The sequence below is a fragment of the Salmo salar genome, chromosome ssa01, assembly GCF_905237065.1.
Source record: "Salmo salar chromosome ssa01, Ssal_v3.1, whole genome shotgun sequence".
Lineage (NCBI taxonomy): Eukaryota > Metazoa > Chordata > Actinopteri > Salmoniformes > Salmonidae > Salmo > Salmo salar.
The window spans coordinates 1,826,022-1,841,819 of record NC_059442.1 but is presented as its reverse complement, the minus strand read 5'-3'; the positions used below and the strand labels follow the sequence as shown (position 1 = coordinate 1,841,819).

General features: G+C 40.8%; 1 protein-coding gene across 8 annotated transcripts in view; it reads left to right on the top strand.

The window, feature by feature from the left end:
* Nucleotides 1-15,798, top strand: part of LOC106610160 (attractin) — a 210,059-nt gene that overhangs the window by 114,915 nt on the left and 79,346 nt on the right. For 2 of the 8 annotated variants that reach the window (XM_045704684.1, XM_045704661.1), the window contains exon 25: nucleotides 12,921-13,223. The exons of the other annotated variants lie outside the window; for them this stretch is intronic. In XM_045704684.1, coding sequence (XP_045560640.1) covers nucleotides 12,921-13,040 — 120 coding nt within the window. In that variant the 3' untranslated portion in view covers nucleotides 13,041-13,223. Of the gene's footprint in view, nucleotides 1-12,920; nucleotides 13,224-15,798 lie in introns of those variants that run through there. 8 annotated transcript variants of the gene reach the window in all.

Here is a 15,798-nt window from a genome sequence, read left to right as displayed (position 1 = left end):
AGGGCTTTTGTAGAAAAATGTGTTATGGTGTTTTTTTACATTGGATAAAAAGTAGAGACTCAGAGCTAGAAAATGGTATAATCAGACACTACAGTTGAGGAACAATGGGAAAGTAATTCTGCTTTGAAAGTTGATTAACCTGTAACCCCACTTTTGAGAAAATAGCCATTGGAATGTTTTTTTGGGGGGGTATAACTAGTGAAGAGCTCTTCTTTGTCTACACCCATTCAGCATCGTTCACACCCTCTTAAATCTTAGTTCCACCCATCCTCTTCAAGGATTCACGTGTCAGGCCATGTGGTAAACACACGCTATATCATATAAAATGTATGTTTATTCGCCACATGCGCAGGATACAGAAGATGTAAACGGTACAGTGGTGCTATACCATTTATGCAATATCAAAAACAGAAAGTGTCCAGATATCGTTATTAGATGATGCTAACCTGATACACTTGTCTAAATTCATGTGAAATAAATGCTGTAATCACCCCCCATCTAGCTAAGTGGATGGGTCTATTATCTAGACATGTTGGTGTAATACTATAGATGGCTGTAATCACCCCCCATCTAGCTAAGTGGATGGGTCTATTATCTAGACATGTTGATGTAATACTATAGATGGCTGTAACCACCCCCCATCTAGCTAAGTGGATGGGTCTATTATCTAGACATGTTGATGTAATGCTATAGATGGCTGTAACCACCCCCCATCTAGCTAAGTGGATGGGTCTATTATCTAGACATGTTGATGTAATACTATAGATGGCTGTAATCACCCCCATCTAGCTAAGTGGATGGGTCTATTATCTAGACATGTTGGTGTAATACTATAGATGGCTGTAATCACATCTAGCTAAGTGGATGGGTCTATTATCTAGACATGTTGGTGTAATACTATAGATGGCTGTAATCACATCTAGCTAAGTGGATGGGTCTATTATCTAGACATGTTGGTGTAATACTATAGATGGCTGTAATCACCCCCATCTAGCTAAGTGGATGGGTCTATTATCTAGACATGTTGGTGTAATACTATAGATGGCTGTAATCACCCCCATCTAGCTAAGTGGATGGGTCTATTATCTAGACATGTTGATGTAATACTATAGATGGCTGTAATCTGCCCCCATCTAGCTAAGTGGATGGGTCTATTATCTAGACATGTTGGTGTAATACTATAGATGGCTGTAATCACATCTAGCTAAGTGGATGGGTCTATTATCTAGACATGTTGGTGTAATACTATAGATGGCTGTAATCACATCTAGCTAAGTGGATGGGTCTATTATCTAGACATGTTGGTGTAATACTATAGATGGCTGTAATCACCCCATCTAGCTAAGTGGATGGGTCTATTATCTAGACATGTTGGTGTAATACTATAGATGGCTGTAATCACCCCATCTAGCTAAGTGGATGGGTCTATTATCTAGACATGTTGATGTAATACTATAGATGGCTGTAATCACCCCCCATCTAGCTAAGTGGATGGGTCTATTATCTAGACATGTTGGTGTAATACTATAGATGGCTGTAATCACCCCCCATCTAGCTAAGTGGATGGGTCTATTATCTAGACATGTTGGTGTAATACTATAGATGGCTGTAATCACATCTAGCTAAGTGGATGGGTCTATTATCTAGACATGTTGGTGTAATACTATAGATGGCTGTAATCACATCTAGCTAAGTGGATGGGTCTATTATCTAGACATGTTGGTGTAATACTATAGATGGCTGTAATCACCCCATCTAGCTAAGTGGATGGGTCTATTATCTAGACATGTTGGTGTAATACTATAGATGGCTGTAATCACCCCCCATCTAGCTAAGTGGATGGGTCTATTATCTAGACATGTTGGTGTAATACTATAGATGGCTGTAATCACATCTAGCTAAGTGGATGGGTCTATTATCTAGACATGTTGATGTAATACTATAGATGGCTGTAATCACCCCCCATCTAGCTAAGTGGATGGGTCTATTATCTAGACATGTTGGTGTAATACTATAGATGGCTGTAATCACCCCCATCTAGCTAAGTGGATGGGTCTATTATCTAGACATGTTGATGTAATACTATAGATGGCTGTAATCACCCCATCTAGCTAAGTGGATGGGTCTATTATCTAGACATGTTGATGTAATACTATAGATGGCTGTAATCACCCCCCATCTAGCTAAGTGGATGGGTCTATTATCTAGACATGTTGATGTAATACTATAGATGGCTGTAATCACCCCCATCTAGCTAAGTGGATGGGTCTATTATCTAGACATGTTGATGTAATACTATAGATGGCTGTAATCACCCCCATCTAGCTAAGTGGATGGGTCTATTATCTAGACATGTTGATGTAATACTATAGATGGCTGTAATCACCCATCTAGCTAAGTGGATGGGTCTATTATCTAGACATGTTGATGTAATACTATAGATTGCTGTAATCACCATCTAGCTAAGTGGATGGGTCTATTATCTAGACATGTTGGTGTAATACTATAGATGGCTGTAATCACCCCATCTAGCTAAGTGGATGGGTCTATTATCTAGACATGTTGGTGTAATACTATAGATGGCTGTAATCACCATCTAGCTAAGTGGATGGGTCTATTATCTAGACATGTTGATGTAATACTATAGATTGCTGTAATCACCCCCCATCTAGCTAAGTGGATGGGTCTATTATCTAGACATGTTGATGTAATACTATAGATGGCTGTAATCACCCCCCATCTAGCTAAGTGGATGGGTCTATTATCTAGACATGTTGATGTAATACTATAGATGGCTGTAATCACATCTAGCTAAGTGGATGGGTCTATTATCTAGACATGTTGGTGTAATACTATAGATGGCTGTAATCACATCTAGCTAAGTGGATGGGTCTATTATCTAGACATGTTGATGTAATACTATAGATGGCTGTAATCACCCCCCATCTAGCTAAGTGGATGGGTCTATTATCTAGACATGTTGATGTAATACTATAGATGGCTGTAATCACCCCCCATCTAGCTAAGTGGATGGGTCTATTATCTAGACATGTTGGTGTAATACTATAGATGGCTGTAATCACATCTAGCTAAGTGGATGGGTCTATTATCTATACATGTTGATGTAATACTATAGATGGCTGTAATCACATCTAGCTAAGTGGATGGGTCTATTATCTAGACATGTTGATGTAATACTATAGATGGCTGTAATCACCATCTAGCTAAGTGGATGGGTCTATTATCTAGACATGTTGATGTAATACTATAGATGGCTGTAATCACCCCCATCTAGCTAAGTGGATGGGTCTATTATCTAGACATGTTGGTGTAATACTATAGATGGCTGTAATCACATCTAGCTAAGTGGATGGGTCTATTATCTAGACATGTTGATGTAATACTATAGATGGCTGTAATCACCCATCTAGCTAAGTGGATGGGTCTATTATCTAGACATGTTGGTGTAATACTATAGATGGCTGTAATCACATCTAGCTAAGTGGATGGGTCTATTATCTAGACATGTTGGTGTAATACTATAGATGGCTGTAATCACCCATCTAGCTAAGTGGATGGGTCTATTATCTAGACATGTTGGTGTAATACTATAGATGGCTGTAATCACCCCCCATCTAGCTAAGTGGATGGGTCTATTATCTAGACATGTTGATGTAATACTATAGATGGCTGTAATCACCCATCTAGCTAAGTGGATGGGTCTATTATCTAGACATGTTGGTGTAATACTATAGATGGCTGTAATCACATCTAGCTAAGTGGATGGGTCTATTATCTAGACATGTTGGTGTAATACTATAGATGGCTGTAATCACATCTAGCTAAGTGGATGGGTCTATTATCTAGACATGTTGATGTAATACTATAGATGGCTGTAATCACCCCCCATCTAGCTAAGTGGATGGGTCTATTATCTAGACATGTTGGTGTAATACTATAGATGGCTGTAATCACCCCCATCTAGCTAAGTGGATGGGTCTATTATCTAGACATGTTGGTGTAATACTATAGATGGCTGTAATCACATCTAGCTAAGTGGATGGGTCTATTATCTAGACATGTTGGTGTAATACTATAGATGGCTGTAATCACATCTAGCTAAGTGGATGGGTCTATTATCTAGACATGTTGGTGTAATACTATAGATGGCTGTAATCACCCCCCATCTAGCTAAGTGGATGGGTCTATTATCTAGACATGTTGGTGTAATACTATAGATGGCTGTAATCACCCCATCTAGCTAAGTGGATGGGTCTATTATCTAGACATGTTGGTGTAATACTATAGATTGCTGTAATCACCCCCCATCTAGCTAAGTGGATGGGTCTATTATCTAGACATGTTGATGTAATACTATAGATGGCTGTAATCACCCCCCATCTAGCTAAGTGGATGGGTCTATTATCTAGACATGTTGATGTAATACTATAGATGGCTGTAATCACCCCCCATCTAGCTAAGTGGATGGGTCTATTATCTAGACATGTTGGTGTAATACTATAGATGGCTGTAATCACATCTAGCTAAGTGGATGGGTCTATTATCTAGACATGTTGGTGTAATACTATAGATGGCTGTAATCACATCTAGCTAAGTGGATGGGTCTATTATCTAGACATGTTGGTGTAATACTATAGATGGCTGTAATCACATCTAGCTAAGTGGATGGGTCTATTATCTAGACATGTTGATGTAATACTATAGATGGCTGTAATCACATCTAGCTAAGTGGATGGGTCTATTATCTAGACATGTTGGTGTAATACTATAGATGGCTGTAATCACATCTAGCTAAGTGGATGGGTCTATTATCTAGACATGTTGGTGTAATACTATAGATGGCTGTAATCACCCCCCATCTAGCTAAGTGGATGGGTCTATTATCTAGACATGTTGGTGTAATACTATAGATGGCTGTAATCACATCTAGCTAAGTGGATGGGTCTATTATCTAGACATGTTGGTGTAATACTATAGATGGCTGTAATCACCCCCATCTAGCTAAGTGGATGGGTCTATTATCTAGACATGTTGATGTAATACTATAGATGGCTGTAACCACCCCCATCTAGCTAAGTGGATGGGTCTATTATCTCGACATGTTGATGTAATGCTATAGATGGCTGTAATCACATCTAGCTAAGTGGATGGGTCTATTATCTAGACATGTTGGTGTAATACTATAGATGGCTGTAATCACATCTAGCTAAGTGGATGGGTCTATTATCTAGACATGTTGGTGTAATACTATAGATGGCTGTAATCACCCCCCATCTAGCTAAGTGGATGGGTCTATTATCTATACATGTTGGTGTAATACTATAGATGGCTGTAATCACATCTAGCTAAGTGGATGGGTCTATTATCTAGACATGTTGGTGTAATACTATAGATGGCTGTAATCACCCCCCATCTAGCTAAGTGGATGGGTCTATTATCTAGACATGTTGATGTAATGCTATAGATGGCTGTAACCAACCCCCATCTAGCTAAGTGGATGGGTCTATTATCTCGACATGTTGATGTAATGCTATAGATGGCTGTAATCACATCTAGCTAAGTGGATGGGTCTATTATCTAGACATGTTGGTGTAATACTATAGATGGCTGTAATCACATCTAGCTAAGTGGATGGGTCTATTATCTAGACATGTTGGTGTAATACTATAGATGGCTGTAATCACCCCCATCTAGCTAAGTGGATGGGTCTATTATCTAGACATGTTGGTGTAATACTATAGATGGCTGTAATCACATCTAGCTAAGTGGATGGGTCTATTATCTAGACATGTTGATGTAATGCTATAGATGGCTGTAACCACCCCCCATCTAGCTAAGTGGATGGGTCTATTATCTAGACATGTTGGTGTAATACTATAGATGGCTGTAATCACATCTAGCTAAGTGGATGGGTCTATTATCTAGACATGTTGATGTAATACTATAGATGGCTGTAATCACCCCCATCTAGCTAAGTGGATGGGTCTATTATCTAGACATGTTGGTGTAATACTATAGATGGCTGTAATCACATCTAGCTAAGTGGATGGGTCTATTATCTAGACATGTTGGTGTAATACTATAGATGGCTGTAATCACATCTAGCTAAGTGGATGGGTCTATTATCTAGACATGTTGGTGTAATACTATAGATGGCTGTAATCACCCCCCCATCTAGCTAAGTGGATGGGTCTATTATCTAGACATGTTGATGTAATACTATAGATGGCTGTAATCACCATCTAGCTAAGTGGATGGGTCTATTATCTAGACATGTTGGTGTAATACTATAGATGGCTGTAATCACATCTAGCTAAGTGGATGGGTCTATTATCTAGACATGTTGGTGTAATACTATAGATGGCTGTAATCACATCTAGCTAAGTGGATGGGTCTATTATCTAGACATGTTGGTGTAATACTATAGATGGCTGTAATCACCCCCATCTAGCTAAGTGGATGGGTCTATTATCTAGACATGTTGGTGTAATACTATAGATGGCTGTAATCACCCCATCTAGCTAAGTGGATGGGTCTATTATCTAGACATGTTGGTGTAATACTATAGATGGCTGTAATCACATCTAGCTAAGTGGATGGGTCTATTATCTAGACATGTTGGTGTAATACTATAGATGGCTGTAATCACATCTAGCTAAGTGGATGGGTCTATTATCTAGACATGTTGGTGTAATACTATAGATGGCTGTAATCACATCTAGCTAAGTGGATGGGTCTATTATCTAGACATGTTGGTGTAATACTATAGATGGCTGTAATCACCCCCCATCTAGCTAAGTGGATGGGTCTATTATCTAGACATGTTGGTGTAATACTATAGATGGCTGTAATCACATCTAGCTAAGTGGATGGGTCTATTATCTAGACATGTTGGTGTAATACTATAGATGGCTGTAATCACCCCCCATCTAGCTAAGTGGATGGGTCTATTATCTAGACATGTTGGTGTAATACTATAGATGGCTGTAATCACATCTAGCTAAGTGGATGGGTCTATTATCTAGACATGTTGGTGTAATACTATAGATGGCTGTAATCACATCTAGCTAAGTGGATGGGTCTATTATCTAGACATGTTGGTGTAATACTATAGATGGCTGTAATCACATCTAACTAAGTGGATGGGTCTATTATCTAGACATGTTGATGTAATACTATAGATGGCTGTAATCACCCCCCATCTAGCTAAGTGGATGGGTCTATTATCTAGACATGTTGGTGTAATACTATAGATGGCTGTAATCACATCTAGCTAAGTGGATGGGTCTATTATCTAGACATGTTGGTGTAATACTATAGATGGCTGTAATCACCCCCCATCTAGCTAAGTGGATGGGTCTATTATCTAGACATGTTGGTGTAATACTATAGATGGCTGTTATCACCCCCCATCTAGCTAAGTGGATGGGTCTATTATCTAGACATGTTGATGTAATACTATAGATGGCTGTAATCACATCTAGCTAAGTGGATGGGTCTATTATCTAGACATGTTGGTGTAATACTATAGATGGCTGTAATCACATCTAGCTAAGTGGATGGGTCTATTATCTAGACATGTTGGTGTAATACTATAGATTGCTGTAATCACCCCCCATCTAGCTAAGTGGATGGGTCTATTATCTAGACATGTTGGTGTAATACTATAGATGGCTGTAATCACCCCCCATCTAGCTAAGTGGATGGGTCTATTATCTAGACATGTTGGTGTAATACTATAGATGGCTGTAATCACCCCCCATCTAGCTAAGTGGATGGGTCTATTATCTAGACATGTTGGTGTAATACTATAGATGGCTGTAATCACATCTAGCTAAGTGGATGGGTCTATTATCTAGACATGTTGGTGTAATACTATAGATGGCTGTAATCACATCTAGCTAAATGGATGGGTCTATTATCTAGACATGTTGATGTAATACTATAGATGGCTGTAATCACCCCCCATCTAGCTAAGTGGATGGGTCTATTATCTAGACATGTTGGTGTAATACTATAGATGGCTGTAATCACATCTAGCTAAGTGGATGGGTCTATTATCTAGACATGTTGGTGTAATACTATAGATGGCTGTAATCACATCTAGCTAAGTGGATGGGTCTATTATCTAGACATGTTGGTGTAATACTATAGATGGCTGTAATCACCCCCCATCTAGCTAAGTGGATGGGTCTATTATCTAGACATGTTGATGTAATACTATAGATGGCTGTAATCACATCTAGCTAAATGGATGGGTATATTATCTAGACATGTTGATGTAATACTATAGATGGCTGTAACCACCCCCCATCTAGCTAAGTGGATGGGTCTATTATCTATACATGTTGATGTATTACTATAGATGGCTGTAATCACATCTAGCTAAGTGGATGGGTCTATTATCTAGACATGTTGGTGTAATACTATAGATGGCTGTAATCACATCTAGCTAAGTGGATGGGTCTATTATCTAGACATGTTGATGTAATACTATAGATGGCTGTAATCACCCCCCATCTAGCTAAGTGGATGGGTCTATTATCTAGACATGTTGATGTAATACTATAGATGGCTGTAATCACATCTAGCTAAGTGGATGGGTCTATTATCTAGACATGTTGATGTAATACTATAGATGGCTGTAATCACCCCCCATCTAGCTAAGTGGATGGGTCTATTATCTAGACATGTTGGTGTAATACTATAGATGGCTGTAATCACCCCCCATCTAGCTAAGTGGATGGGTCTATTATCTAGACATGTTGGTGTAATACTATAGATGGCTGTAATCACATCTAGCTAAGTGGATGGGTCTATTATCTAGACATGTTGGTGTAATACTATAGATGGCTGTAATCACCCCCCATCTAGCTAAGTGGATGGGTCTATTATCTAGACATGTTGGTGTAATACTATAGATGGCTGTAATCACATCTAGCTAAGTGGATGGGTCTATTATCTAGACATGTTGGTGTAATACTATAGATGGCTGTAATCACATCTAGCTAAGTGGATGGGTCTATTATCTAGACATGTTGGTGTAATACTATAGATGGCTGTAATCACATCTAGCTAAGTGGATGGGTCTATTATCTAGACATGTTGGTGTAATACTATAGATGGCTGTAATCACCCCCCATCTAGCTAAGTGGATGGGTCTATTATCTAGACATGTTGGTGTAATACTATAGATGGCTGTAATCATCCCCCATCTAGCTAAGTGGATGGGTCTATTATCTAGACATGTTGGTGTAATACTATAGATGGCTGTAATCACATCTAGCTAAGTGGATGGGTCTATTATCTAGACATGTTGGTGTAATACTATAGATGGCTGTAATCACATCTAGCTAAGTGCATGGGTCTATTATCTAGACATGTTGGTGTAATACTATAGATGGCTGTAATCACATCTAGCTAAGTGGATGGGTCTATTATCTAGACATGTTGATGTAATACTATAGATGGCTGTAATCACATCTAGCTAAGTGGATGGGTCTATTATCTAGACATGTTGGTGTAATACTATAGATGGCTGTAATCACATCTAGCTAAGTGGATGGGTCTATTATCTAGACATGTTGGTGTAATACTATAGATGGCTGTAACCACCCCCCATCTAGCTAAGTGGATGGGTCTATTATCTAGACATGTTGGTGTAATACTATAGATGGCTGTAATCACCCCCCATCTAGCTAAGTGGATGGGTCTATTATCTAGACATGTTGGTGTAATACTATAGATGGCTGTAATCACATCTAGCTAAGTGGATGGGTCTATTATCTAGACATGTTGGTGTAATACTATAGATGGCTGTAATCACATCTAGCTAAGTGGATGGGTCTATTATCTAGACATGTTGATGTAATACTATAGATGGCTGTAATCACCCCCCATCTAGCTAAGTGGATGGGTCTATTATCTAGACATGTTGGTGTAATACTATAGATGGCTGTAATCACATCTAGCTAAGTGGATGGGTCTATTATCTAGACATGTTGGTGTAATACTATAGATGGCTGTAATCACATCTAGCTAAGTGGATGGGTCTATTATCTAGACATGTTGGTGTAATACTATAGATGGCTGTAATCACATCTAGCTAAGTGGATGGGTCTATTATCTAGACATGTTGATGTAATACTATAGATGGCTGTAATCACCCCCCATCTAGCTAAGTGGATGGGTCTATTATCTAGACATGTTGGTGTAATACTATAGATGGCTGTAATCACATCTAGCTAAGTGGATGGGTCTATTATCTAGACATGTTGGTGTAATACTATAGATGGCTGTAATCACCCCCCATCTAGCTAAGTGGTTGGATCTATTATCTAGACATGTTGGTGTAATAGTATAGATGGCTGTAATCACATCTAGCTAAGTGGATGGGTCTATTATCTAGACATGTTGGTGTAATACTATAGATGGCTGTAACCACCCCCCATCTAGCTAAGTGGATGGGTCTATTATCTAGACATGTTGGTGTAATACTATAGATGGCTGTAATCACCCCCCATCTAGCTAAGTGGATGGGTCTATTATCTAGACATGTTGGTGTAATACTATAGATGGCTGTAATCACATCTAGCTAAGTGGATGGGTCTATTATCTAGACATGTTGGTGTAATACTATAGATGGCTGTAATCACATCTAGCTAAGTGGATGGGTCTATTATCTAGACATGTTGGTGTAATACTATAGATGGCTGTAATCACCCCCATCTAGCTAAGTGGATGGGTCTATTATCTAGACATGTTGGTGTAATACTATAGATGGCTGTAATCACATCTAGCTAAGTGGATGGGTCTATTATCTAGACATGTTGGTGTAATACTATAGATGGCTGTAATCACCCCCCATCTAGCTAAGTGGATGGGTCTATTATCTAGACATGTTGGTGTAATACTATAGATGGCTGTAATCACATCTAGCTAAGTGGATGGGTCTATTATCTAGACATGTTGATGTAATACTATAGATGGCTGTAATCACCCCCATCTAGCTAAGTGGATGGGTCTATTATCTAGACATGTTGGTGTAATACTATAGATGGCTGTAATCACATCTAGCTAAGTGGATGGGTCTATTATCTAGACATGTTGGTGTAATACTATAGATGGCTGTAATCACATCTAGCTAAGTGGATGGGTCTATTATCTAGACATGTTGGTGTAATACTATAGATGGCTGTAATCACATCTAGCTAAGTGGATGGGTCTATTATCTAGACATGTTGATGTAATACTATAGATGGCTGTAATCACCCCCCATCTAGCTAAGTGGATGGGTCTATTATCTAGACATGTTGGTGTAATACTATAGATGGCTGTAATCACCTCCCATCTAGCTAAGTGGATGGGTCTATTATCTAGACATGTTGATGTAATACTATAGATGGCTGTAATCACATCTAGCTAAGTGGATGGGTCTATTATCTAGACATGTTGGTGTAATACTATAGATGGCTGTAATCACATCTAGCTAAGTGGATGGGTCTATTATCTAGACATGTTGGTGTAATACTATAGATGGCTGTAATCACATCTAGCTAAGTGGATGGGTCTATTATCTAGACATGTTGATGTAATACTATAGATGGCTGTAATCACATCTAGCTAAGTGGATGGGTCTATTATCTAGACATGTTGGTGTAATACTATAGATGGCTGTAATCACCCCCCATCTAGCTAAGTGGATGGGTCTATTATCTAGACATGTTGGTGTAATACTATAGATGGCTGTAATCACATCTAGCTAAGTGGATGGGTCTATTATCTAGACATGTTGGTGTAATACTATAGATGGCTGTAATCACCCCCCATCTAGCTAAGTGGCTGGGTCTATTATCTAGACATGTTGATGTAATACTATAGATGGCTGTAATCACATCTAGCTAAGTGGATGGGTCTATTATCTAGACATGTTGGTGTAATACTATAGATGGCTGTAATCACCCCCCATCTAGCTAAGTGGATGGGTCATGTAATAATCTGTCCCGAAGTGGAGTCTTTTGTTTAGACATGTAGCTAGCTAGGTAGCTAGCTGGCTAAACAACAAACCGGAATAACCCCCAACTCACACTACTACCAATACTAACATTGTCATAGCTGTAGTATGAATCTGCAGGTAGCTAAAGCTAACCAACTAGGTTCAATATTAGCCGGCTAGCTAGCATTAGGCCATAACTAGCAATGCAAATGTACTTCTGATTCAAATAATGTTACTACACAGATCATACACGTAACGTTAGCTAGCGAGTCAGCAAGCTAACGTTCGCTAGCTAGGTAACAGTATGCTTTTACTTTCAATAAAAATGACTTTCTGACAAAGTTTAGAAACTTATCTGGAAAGTGTAGCTAAACTCTTACCCGTTATACATGGATGAATGTTTCACAGCAGACTGAAACCATTTAACTCTGTTTTGTTTTGTAGCTGCATCTTGTTTGGCCGGCGTTGTATCAAGTCACTCTGGTTCACACTGACTTTGGCGTGTAGGTTAACCCGGGTGTAGGTTAACCCGGGTGTAGGTTAACCCGGGTGGCTCAGTTGGTAGAGCATGGTGTTTGCAACACCAGGGTTGTGGGTTTGATTCCCACAGGGGGCCAGTACGGAGAAAAAAAAATGTATGAAATGTATGCATTCACTACTGTAAGTCGCTCTGGATAAGAGCGTCTGCTAAATGACTAAAATGTAATGTAAAATGTGTACAGAAAGTAGCCCATCACTTTATCCAACTGATCTGTCGATAGCGCCTGCTAAATTCAGGGCATCAATGTTGTTGAGACAAGTAGCAAAACTTTTGTAGTTCTCGATGGCTAACGTTATATCTTTCAAAAAACATTGCGGTAGAAAGGACTGTCAACACATACTGAACAGCTCATGTTATTAACAGAAGAGTACTACATGGCAGACCAATCCAAACTCATCTCCCGGGAATGTCCAGCCCATACATTATCTCAGCCAATCATGGCTAGTGGGAAGGTTCCTGGTCTTTTCGATGTCGCCAACTTAGCAACCCCCGTCCCAAAGCACTCCCAGGCGGCCCAGTCCTCGCGCAGCAGTCCCTTGTGGGCCCCACCCCCGTCCCAAAGCACTCCCAGGCGGCCCAGTCCTCGCCGCAGCAGTCCCTCGTGGGCCCCACCCCCGTCCCAAAGCACTCCCAGGCGGCCCAGTCCTCGCCGCAGCAGTCCCTCGGGGCCCCCCCGTAACACTCCCAGGCGGCCGTCCTCCCAGCAGTCCCTCGTGGGCCCCACCCCGTCCCAAAGCACTCCCAGGCGGCCCAGTCCTCGCCGCAGCAGTCCCTCCCAGCTGCAGTCAGAGCAGGAGATGTTCACCCCCTCCGCGTCCAGACTGCAAATGAATCGCGCATGCGGGAAGCCGCCGCTGGGTGAGAGGAATAACGCTGTAGGAGAGAGGCATAGGGCGGGATGTAAAATGTCTAAATAAATCACTGCATTTGACTCACACAGCCTCAGTCACTTACTCACCTTGTCCACTGTGTGTGTGCCTCCTCTGTGACGTAAGCTAAACATTTAGCTGGCTAGCTCATCATGTCTCAGTCTAAACTGTACACTCCAAAAATACAGAAAGGAGTGGGAATCAAACCCTGAATGCAAAGGCCGGTGGAAGCCGTTTATTGGAGATGATACACGGACATACTGCCTGTATTGTAAGGCTGATTTCTACGCCAAACTTAGTGATGTAAAAAAACACATGACAACTCAAAAGGCAAAGCCTTATAACAGTTCCACCCAAAACAAGCTGCCATTTATGGTTAAAAAAAATGGACTCTGCCAAAAAGGCTGAGGCTACCATGGCATTAGCTAATCGCTGAACACTGTTCCATGCTGTTCCATGTGATCACATTGGAGAAGCATGTAGAGCTGCTTTCTCAGACTCCACTGCTGCTACCCACTTCAAAACTCACAGGACAAAGTGCACAGAAATGATTAATGGTGTTCTAGCAGCATACTTTCTGAAAACGTTGGTCTCAGATGTGGGTGAAAAGCGTTTCAGCCTCCTCCTCGATGGGTCCACGGATGTAAGTGTTTCTAAGTACCTGGGGGTTGTGATAAGGTACTTTAGTGACACCAAGCAGACAATTGTATCATCATTTCTGGGGGCTTGTTGAGTTGGAGGGAGGAGATGCCAAATCTATAGCCCCGTGCTGTTGTGGCTTTCCTCGAGAAGTGTTGTCTTAAAAAAGAGAAACTCCTGGGGATAGGGACTGACAACGCCTCTGTTATGACGGGGATTAACGATGGGGTCCATAAAGTGCTGAAGGAGGAGTATGGCCTAAAATATCTGGTTCTTATTCGCTGTGTGTGCCACTCTCTGCAGCTTGCTCATTTGTAGTTCTAAACATATTTAGGATGTTTTTTTACTGACTTTGTGTCTCCCACAGCGTCATTCCTCTCTCCTACGATGTTATTCCTCTCTCCTACAGCGTTATTCCCCTCTCCTACAGCGTTATTCCCCTCTCCTACAGCGTTATTCCTCTCTCCTACAGCGTTATTCCTCTCTCCTACAGCGTTATTCCCCTCTCCTACAGCGTTATTCCTCTCTCCTACAGCGTTATTCCTCTCTCCTACAGCGTTATTCCTCTCTCCTACAGCGTTATTCCCCTCTCCTACAGCGTTATTCCTCTCTCCTACAGCATTATTCCTCTCTCCTACAGCGTTATTCCTCTCTCCTACAGCGTTATTCCTCTCTCCCACGGCGTTATTCCTCTCTCCCACAGCGTTATTCCTCTCTCCTACAGCGTTATTCCCCTCTCCTACAGCGTTATTCCCCTCTCCTACAGCGTTATTCCTCTCTCCTACAGTGTTATTCCTCTCTCCTACAGCGTTATTCCTCTCTCCTACAGCGTTATTCCCCTCTCCTACAGTGTTATTCCTCTCTCCTACGGCGTTATTCCTCTCTCCTACGGCGTTAATCCTCTCTCCTACGGCGTTATTCCTCTCTCCTACAGCGTTATTCCCCTCTCCTACAGCGTTATTCCTCTCTCCCACAGCGTTATTCCTCTCTCCCACAGCGTTATTCCTCTCTCCCACAGCGTTATTCCTCTCTCCCACAGCGTTATTCCTCTCTCCCACAGCATTATTCCTCTCTCCTACAGCGTTATTCCTCTCTCCCACAGCGTTATTCCTCTCTCCTACAGCGTTATTCCTCTCTCCTACAGCGTTATTCCTCTCCTACAGTGTCCATCACAATTACATGCACATGGCCAATTATGCAAATTAGGTGATGACGTCATTTAGAGACTTCTAGGACAGCCAATAGCTGCTTTCCTTACTGAGGAGTTGGCAACACTGGGTCTTTTTCCATGGCTAAACCAACTGGGCTTGTAATTTAACAATTGTATTCGTATTTATGGATGGAATACAAGTTTGTTATTATTAAGGCACATGAAAGTTCACATGAAAGTTCACCTTACATTAGGCGTTTCTGCCAAACAACGCGTTTTGGTACAAAAATAAATATTTACATTCAAATGCTTCTCCTGTGAAGTAGTGATGTGCGACATAAGCCTAGTTTCCTATTCACAGAGAATGACGCAGGCTGTTAATTCATATTCACAGAGAATGACGCAGGCTGCTAATTCATATTCACAGAGAATGACGCAGGCTGCTAATTCATATTCACAGAGAATGACGCAGGCTGTTAATTCATATTCACAGAGAATGACGCAGGCTGTTAATTCATATTCACAGAGAATGACGCAGGCTGTTAATTCATATTCACAGAGAATGACGCAGGCTGCTAATTCA